This window comes from Hippocampus comes, unplaced genomic scaffold (genome assembly GCF_001891065.2).
Source record: "Hippocampus comes isolate QL1 unplaced genomic scaffold, H_comes_QL1_v1.1 scaffold96, whole genome shotgun sequence".
Classification (NCBI taxonomy): Eukaryota; Metazoa; Chordata; class Actinopteri; order Syngnathiformes; family Syngnathidae; genus Hippocampus; species Hippocampus comes.
The window spans coordinates 1499062-1508631 of NW_017806074.1; the positions used below are offsets into that span (position 1 = coordinate 1499062).

The 9570-nt window shown below is 45.3% G+C and overlaps 1 protein-coding gene across 4 annotated transcripts in view; it reads right to left on the reverse strand.

Annotated features, from left to right (window-relative positions):
- Positions 1-1987: 1987 nt before the first annotated feature.
- The window catches only part of LOC109530617 (cyclic AMP receptor 4), a 102588-nt gene continuing 95005 nt past the window's right edge, over positions 1988-9570 (reverse strand). For all 4 annotated transcript variants that reach the window (XM_019894472.1, XM_019894471.1, XM_019894470.1 and 1 more), the window contains one exon: positions 1988-3690. In XM_019894472.1, coding sequence (XP_019750031.1) covers positions 3520-3690 — 171 coding nt within the window. In that variant the 3' untranslated portion in view covers positions 1988-3519. The remainder of the gene's footprint in view (positions 3691-9570) is intronic.

A 9570-nucleotide genomic window follows, 5' to 3' on the forward strand; every position in this document is an offset into this window, starting at 1 on the left:
TGGGGAAAATGTGTTTGACATACCAGAATTCGGTGATGGAATGAATACAACTGGTAGACCAAGGTACCATTGTAGCCCTATCCCAAATTTTTAACAAACGATGAAAAGTAAACAGGCTTGTCTAGTGAAAAAGCTTCATTCTAAAATGGTCGACTTTAGTCCCCGTCGTCATGTACATTTTATTTGTATTTAATTCAGTGATCCTTTTGCGTACCACGAGAGGGAGCCCGCATACGACTCGTGGTACTCGAAGGACACTTTTGAGAATCGGCGATAAAACGTATTCAATTTATGCTCGCAAACACGCATGGTTCGGCACACTTTGCATAGCCGGAGGCATTGAGATACGGCGCCGTGCAAATGAAATAAACACACTGAGGCGCAGCTTTGTTATGAAACGTCTCTGCTGCTCATTTATTTGATGGAGTGCAAGTCAAGTCAAGCCAACGACGGTTACAAAAAAAAAAACAACAACAACAAAAAAAAGGGGGGTTGGGGGAGGATGCCTGTCAGTGTGTGTATTGGAGTAAGATGGTGGCCAAGCTGCATTTAAGTGCAAACTCAGTCGCGCGGTGGTGTCACTGACACCCGGCGGGAAAGTTCAACAGCTCGAGGGGGTGAAAAGGGGTCAAGTGTCAGGTCATTAGTTCAACTCGTCAGGAAGAGGCGAGTGACAGCGGTCACTTCACGCCGGCAGCTGCCTTAAAAAAAAAAAAAATGAAAACAACAACAAGACGGAGGCTGAATTTAAATGATTATGCTGCCAATCACAGCTCGCCACCACTGACACAGGCCGTGAGATGATGGGCTAACACAGGCTGTTGCTAGGCAGCGCTCGCCACGTGCCATCATTTACCTTTTTGTTTAGACACCGTTGAGAAAAAACAACCCAAACAAAAAAAATCCACAATATTTGTCGGCTTTTTTTGTTGTTCGTAAGGCTGAGCAGCATGATGAGCTTTTTCTTGACAGGCACATACAAAAATAGAATGTACATTTGACCATACGATGTTTTAAATAAATACAGTATAACAAAGAGAAATCGGATTTTCATATAAGAAAGAATACAAAAAGATTTTGAAGAAATTCGTCAACTTCAAAATCTGGATTTGCTTTTTGAAATGTATTTCAGAAAAAAAAACCCTCCAAGATGTTTGTTTGCGCTCTAATCTTGGGAAGCGGAGTTCTTTGAGTTTCATGTTTGAGGGCGTTGATGAAGTGCCCACGCGTAATGACGAAATCCCAACTTCCTTAAAATTTAGCGTCGCTCATGCGTCGACTATCTGTGGTTCAAATTTATGAAGAAATTGAAGAAAATGTCTCGGACGAGCTGGTTTTAAGGACCCGTGGCGAATGAACCTAAAATGGCCACTTCAAATCAAAATGGAAGACTTGCGGTGTGTTTTCGGGCATGGTGTCTTGAGACTTTTTTTTTTTTGTGGTTCTTACATAATCCTAACAGACATGACGACTTGATTTCATTTTGCTGAATGAAATTACCTTCGAGGTGGTGGCCAAAACGGCTCCTAAAGAGCTGCTTCAAACCAAAACAGCAATTTTTTCCCCCCATACCGCATATGTATAGATCAGAAAGAAAAGAAAAAAATCAACGAAAGAATCAGCTTCGATTCAGAAACTGTAAACTGTCTTTTGAATGGTGTGAAATCTGCAAAGGGGAAAAATTTAACGTCCGCATAAAATTGAAAGATTCATGGCCAATTTTGGACCCCTTTGAGATCTCAAGTCCAATTGGACACACACGAAAAATGAATGCGATCTGAATTCAAATTCTGAGCAGTTACAGGGCAGATCGATGATGAACACAAAATGGGTTTTCCTTGATTTTCGGATCGTACCGTGTGTAAAAGTAAACAAAAGATAAACGTGTACACTTTATGACGCCGTAACTCTCATCCGTATCCGAACGACAAGATGTTCATTCGTGTGCGCCGACACCTCGGATAATGACTGGTATGTTTTCGATCAATCATCGTCGATAAAGGTCGAAATTTCGCCGAGCAGACTCTGAATGGAGGCCAAATTAGCCATTAACCTTTGAATTTTGCTGATGTCAACGTACTGTGTCAATGCCTGGGTTCTCCGACATTATAAGCTTCGGAGAAACGTCGGCCATTGGTCAGGTCCGGTGATAAAGTAATGGGTATACACACACACACACACACACACACACACACACACACACACACACACACACTGATTTGAACATTTCCCTCCTTTTTGCGCTCAAATTTACCAAAGGCCACATTGGGGTGTGTCAAGGAGTGAGGATTTTTTTTCTTCACAATCTGCTCGGAAAACAGTCGAGGCCGACAATCGTAAGTGTTAAAAAATATTTGCATGGAATCCATGATCTTCAAATCATTCAACCACGTTTACAGTTGATTAAACGGTGAGCCTATTACTTCTTCGAATACGATTTGTTGTTTTTCTTCTTTGTATTTTTTTTTTCCCCCCTCGGTGTGAATGCGCCGTGGCAACATGCTGCCTCTCCAGGTCAGTCTAGGTACTGCGACAAACTGGACGATTTCTTTTCTACCCCTTTTGTGGGGTCTGTTAACGTGATGAAAAATAAGATGTTACGAAATCAGTGCGAGGAACCTACTAAATTAGATCTGAAAGTGAAAGATGTGGGTGAAAGGAAGACAGAAGAAAATGTGGAGAAAGCGCACACAAAATAGCAAAGACGAAGAATGTTCAAAATCAGTCACCCGTGTACCCTGCTTGAGAAAATTGAATGCGCTACTTGACGGAAACCAGCAAAGGTGCTGTTTATTCACACTAAGGCAGAGGTCAGAGCATTCCGAGGTTTATTTTTTGAGCGTTTTTGGAAGGTGGGGGGGGGAAAAAAGCAGAAATAAATACTGTCCAAGGCAGGAGACGTAAATGCTTATTTCCTGCTGTGCGCCAGGCTCATGTATAAATAAGCGAGGAAGTCGTCGCCCTCCGGAATGCGTGCGCGCGCCAGAGCGGCACGCGTCAACGTTTTAAAAAGCCTGCTTTTCCACCTCTTCTCCTGCAGAGAGGTGAGAAGGTAATTGCCCCTTGTTATGATTGCCTTTTATTGTTTTTTTTTTCCTCTCGCTCCTCCATCTTGGTGGTGTGCCAAAAGTGCGGCTTGAGGGAAACCTGGGGGGTAGTGAGGAGGAATGTTTTAAGACCTCGGGGATGCGGCAGAAGCCTTTTTAACACCGCAAGGAGGGTTTTTTTTTTTTTTTTCGGGTCCCGAGGTTGTGGTATTGCAGGCGGCCCTGCTCAGTATGTGTGTGCGCGTCTTTAGGATATTAAATAGTAAAGGATGGGGATTAATAATGGAATCTGACAGCTCATCTCCGGCTTCTATCTGCCTGACTTTCCCCCCAATCTTGCCTTCCACTCTCTGCCTACCTCCTTTGCCTCCCTCTCGCTTTCTAATCCACCGCATTTCTCTTTGTCAGGAAGCCGCCCTCCTCCTCCTCCTCCTCTTCCTCCTGCCGCCGATCCTCGTCGCCTTTGTCTCCCTCAGGGCCCCCAGTCTTTCAGGGTCATGTTTGGCGCGTAGAAGAGCGTGTTGGCATCCCCGTCGTCCTCGTCATCGCTCAGGTCAGCCAAGTCGGCTTGGGTATAACGCACCGCCCCGGCGTGGTACTCGCCGATCCGCGTCTTGTCACACAGCCGCGACTGCAGAGCGAGCTGCGACACACACACAAAGTTCACAATCACCGGAGACCGCGGTGGGGGCTTGATATCTTCATGTCTGACGGTGCTTTTTACCAGCTTGGAGTGATCTAAGCGGAAACTAAGGGCAGTGAGAAAAGCTCCGTTTTCTGCAGCAAAGGGGAGACTGTGGAGTCTAATACCGCAGAAACCAGAATTAAGGCACAGCGACAAACAGAGCCCCGATAGCAGGACTCCTTCTTGTGACTTTCTTCAAGTCAACATTCCGAATGTCCAAAACGACGTCGCTCAAGAGATAATCGATCACGCTAATTTTTTAACTTGTGGCATGTCAATGTTTACATGCGGGGTTGTGTTCTCTCGCCACGCTGGTTGCACTGCGCGTGCCACTTTTTGCCTGTTCTTCAGACGTACGAAATAAAGAGGCAAACTTGGGCCATCGTGTTTTGTCTGTGGCAATTTTGCTCATTTGACAGACTCAATCCGCGGATGCGGGTGGATAGTCAATCGGCTTCCTCATCTATTTGCAGTGAGTAATCTAGTTTTTGTCCATTTTTACACGCATAAAGCTCAAGTGAATCTCTAATTCGCCATTTGAGATTTCTGTAAATCAGGCCCATAAGTGCCAGATTTTCCTGACTTCGCTGACCTCGTTGCAAGGTAAGCGATCCATCATGGCAGATTTGAAGTTGAACCAAGAATTTGATGGCGTTTGAGGTGTAATGACGCCAGTGGCCACAGAGTGTGACATTGGGCGCCCGAGAATAAGGGTCCACGCGCCTTTTTGTGGAAAGCATATTGTCACTGACGCATTGGTGTCACCACACATTTCATTATCTTAATAGAGCAAGCTGCAACTGCCGTGCGAACGCATCCTTCGAATGCAGCGCGAAAAGGGCTCTTGATGGCGAACGGTTTGGAAGGATCCACTTGAATGTTTCCCGCAGCCATTGCCGGCCACAAAATCAATATTTGGACTTAGATAAACACAGACAGACGAACACGCACACACACACGCGGAGCGATACAGAAATTGTACATTCATCCTAAACAACCCAATTTTCTTTCAAACCGCTGTCGTGGATTTCTTTTTAATTTTCCATCGGCAGCAAAAAGCCTCGCAGGAGCCATTTCATTGGACACACAAGACCCACGGATACTGTTGACGCCATGCAACAGTTAGTCGCTGGGTGTGTCACCCACTAAACGCTTCTCTAAAAATAGATGCCCACCCCCCCGAATCGGAAAACGGAGAGCAACAATAATCACCCCGACTGTTCACACGCGGCCATTCAGGAGTTACCCGGTGCGCACATTTCAACCCTGTCGCGAACCCAAAAATGGCAGGACCTATTGAGGACCGCGTCTCTCGAACGAAATCAAGTGTGGCATATGAATCGTTCGCCAGCTATTGTTCCAGTTAGCTTACCGGTAAACTATTGACTTGCATCCGTGTTTATGCTCTGCCACCTATTTGTCGCCCACGATTTCCTCAGTTCTCGACAATAGGGGCTTCCTTACAATAGCCCCCGGTAGATTTTGAACAGGTCTCGCTTTGCAGCCAATGAAATGACCTTGGAGAACCTCTGTAGGAATCTTGTTAAATACTATTACATTGCGTGTGTGTGTGTGTGTGTGTGTGTGTGTGTGCGTGCGTGTGTGTGTGATTGTCAGTTACTCTTTGCTACGCGTTTAACAAGAGGACATCACCCTATAGCTTTCCAGAAAGTTTGAGTCAGGCGCTTTCCTTAATGGCTCCAATTTGCGAAGAGTCCGCTAAACGGAGGCTACATTTCAATCAGCGCTCATTTGTCTGACTAAATGGAAAAATGAGCTCTGATCTCAGTGGCAGGCCCTGTGAAATTAACAATGACAGCGGGTCTTTTTTTTTTTTTAATGCATTATATATATATATATATATATATATATATATATACACACACACACAATTTTTTTCAAAGCAATTTATCTCTATATACATATACATATGTATATTTTATAGTGTTAAAAGAGAGTTTATGTTTTGACCGACATTTTTGTCAGTAAAAGATATTACAAATTCAGATTTGGTGCTGATCCGGTTGAAGTGACAGACTGTAAACGCCCACCAATTTTTCGAGCCCATATGACAAAACAGAACATTCCACCCCAGTCCACATCCAAATTGGACCGTAGGTTCATGCCAACAACGGATGGTAACAAACAATTAGAGTTCTCCCCCTTTTTTTTTTTTTTAATTCCCCATTACTAACATTTCGGTCTCGGCTCCATGCTATTCTCGTTACTCACTGTGGGACGACTGTTTGAGACATGACGTTCTGTTTTGTTTTTTCATCTTATTCAGGGGACTCCTGGAATGCTGTCCTATTATTAGCGCCTCAGCAAGCGGTGCCAAGCCCGCTTGAAATGACTCCTTGTTAGTGTTCCACCAAAGAAATTGCCTGTTTGAGGCTTTGACTATTCTCAAAACGGTTGGAAAACTGATATATTTCATGGACCGCAACTCACCGCCCCCCCCCCCCCCGAACCCTAAAAGTCACTCAGAATCCATCCCATAAAGCTGTAAATTCATCAGTTTCAACAATAGACACGAAACAACAGGACCCATACAAAAGCCTTAATGAGGTGAACCACACCTTGGGCGTGTCAGTAAATGTTGCCAGTCAATCATTCAACGGTAGTCTGGGCGCCGATCCGCCGACGTCTGTCCAACCTTATTTCAAGCCGAACGAAACTCTAATCGTCAGTCCGTCATCTTTATTTTAATCTCGCTTGCGTCGGTCAATTTCACCGGTCTGCCAGTCCATTAATGTCCAACAGATGAAAACTCAAAAGTGATTAAAATGGTAAACACAGTGCACTATATAACAGTTTATCTGCATCAGTAGATTGCGAGCGTGCATTTGAAATTATAAATATGGTTACGTATTATTGTAAAACACATCCATCCATCCATTTTCCGATCCGCTTTTATCCTCACAAGGGTCGCAGGGGTGCTGGAGCCTATCCCAGCCGTCTTCGGGCAGTAGGCGGGAGACACCCCGAACGACCGTCCGCGCTCACACTCACACCTAGAGACAATTTAGGATGTTCAATCAGCCTGCCATGCATGTTGTTGGAATGTGGGAAGAAATCGGAGTACCCGGAGAAAACCGACGCAGGCACGGGGGGAGAAGACGCAAACTCTAAACAGGAGCCGGGATCGAGCCCATGACCTCTGCACTGTGAGGTCGAGGCGCTAACCACTGGACCGCCGAGCCGCCCCCGCTTCCCCCGCATCCGTTTTAAAATTTGGCACTTGATTGACATCCAGGGCAGCCGGTCATACGCATGACTCACCGCGAATATATATGGGTTGATGCAGTTATGCAAGATGCACCAATAATAGACTTATAAAGAGTTCTAAGTATATTTTACATAAATAAACGAGGCAGATCATTTGGACTTGGCCATTTTATAAGTAGCTCGCATGCTGAAAAAGTGTGTGCACCCTGATCTACATCATACGGTGGGCTACCCAAAGACTTTTCACAAAGCCTCACTAAAGAAGTAGCCGTTGAATTATTACACAATAAAAACACCAATGGCATTTATTATTGCTTCGGCTCCCTCTGAAGAGCCCCGGAGACGACGTTTAAATGCCACTGGAAGTTGCATATGCACTGTGCTAGGTTTTTATTTGATTTTTTTTTTCCATGTTGCATCACGCTATCCACATTCACACGATGCCCTTTTCGAACGAGTTTGACGTACTGCCAAAAGCGTATCGCGAGGCCAATCGGCCGATAGCCGGAGGCCGAGCTGCCCTGAGCAAGTATTTGTGGATGGAGTCGACGTGTGGCTCCAGCGCTAGACAGTTTTACTTCCTGTAGCTTAGCTAGTTTGTTCTTTGTGGGAACTCTAGCCGGCTGCACTTCACTGTGTAAACTGAAGAGGAATATATGTAGCATTACCTCAAAAAAAAAAAATACTTTAAGTGTTCTTCAAGCGTGCTGTAGAAAGAAATAAACAGTCAAGACAAAGCGCAGCGAAGGCCCCAGTTCAGTCCAGGTTTTTGTTTTGAATACACCACATTACAGTCATGCATTGGTTGGCTGACATTTAGATCATCAGATAAGCGCCTAATTACAAATAACCCTCTGATCTTGCACACATCGGCAACTATTTTTTGAGATTTGATGCTTCGCGAGCGGAGACAAGAGAGAAGGCATTTTTTTCCCTTCCAAGAATCGTGCTGGTCCGAACAACCGCAAGCACGTGGCCTACATCTGGAAGGCGACGACAGGGGCCAAGAAGACGGCTTGCGGCTGACGGTGAACCCCCGAGTGTTTCGCAATGGCGCTAGTCAGCCGTGAAATGACCCAAAAGGTTCTTGCAATCGGGGCTCGCATTTGCTCCCACGCTGCTCATAAATGAAAGGCACTCGAGTCGTCATTTGGCGCGGACAAAAACAAAGAGGAAGCGCCCCGCAGCCAAATGGCGTCGTGAGCGGAGGTGGTGGTTGTACAATCTGCTTTTTGATCAAAAGCACCCCCCACCCCCACAGAGAACTATTCTTCATTTGCATACTTTCCCTTGTCATAATTACACCAACGGCTTACCACATGCAACATTTGAAATCTGCACTGATTTGAACCCGACGGAGAAATGCGGTGGGGGTTTGTCAACTCAACGACTTCACCGCCACCGAGGAGAAGTCACTTTTGGAACAAGTTACCACGGAGGCCTTGTTTCCACGCACATTATTCTGTACGGTAGGCAGTTGTCGAGAAAGCCAAATTATGGGTCTGTCTTAACTTGGATGCTGCCCTTCAGCAAGGTCTTATTAGCTCAAGGGGAACTAAACCCCCCAAAATGCGTGTGCGCGCGTGTGTGTGTGTGTGTGTGTGTGTGTGTGTGTGTGTGTGTGTGTCTATACAACAATTCATCAAACTCAGGGGTTGCTACGTTGGGCAATATCGCCTTCGGGAAGTGACAACAGAACTACTTTTGCCTGGTTGGATGACTGAAATTTGGGAAAAAAAAAAAAAAAACGGTTCTCATAAAACATGTATGGGGCCAAAATACCAACAGTAAAAACTCAAGGACCACACCTGTACTTGGGTTTCATTCAGGATGTTTGATACCACTATTTTCAGACTCATATCAGAATGAGTGTTTGTTCTTTGAATATTCATCACTCCGATACTGCTTGTACTTTCGATTTATCACATTTCACATAAGACCATAACAAAACATGGTGAACAAAACCTTTCTTTCTGACAGAGATGCGATTTGCCGATGTCGTCAACCTGCCCCAGTATGGCGGCAACTACTTCTGATGAGGACTTACTCAATGTCCGACTTTCTTTGCGTGGAGTATCGGTGGCTGGTATCGGCAGCTTCTAGAACTACCCGATACCTATAAGATAAGGTCATTATTTGCCAATCTGTACGTGACCATATTGACATCAGGTGTTGAGCTACCGAGGGTGTAATATGTCGGAAAACAATACAATCCATCGAAATATGGATTGTATTGGTGGGGGGAGGGGAAGGTAACTCAAACGTGCTTCACATCATGAAAAGTACAGTTTTTCCAAACAGGAGAGTTAAAGACATGTAAAAGCAAAGTAAAGATATCAAAAGTCGCTAAAATTACGAAAAGAAAATCAAGTCAAGCTGTTGAAAGAATGGGAAGCTGCTTGGAAAGGCGCGCGAAGGCTGAATATAGGCGGCAGCGCAAAAGCGAGGAAGGCTGAAAAAAAGCTAGCGAGAGAGCCAGCGGCTGCTATGCGTGTGCGCGTGTATGTGGGTGTGTGTGTGTTGGGGGCTGGGGGGGTTGAGCTGCCGATGAGGTGTCTGATGAAAGCGCAGATTCGTTGCGCCGAGGAAGGAATGTTTTGACGCTCTCAC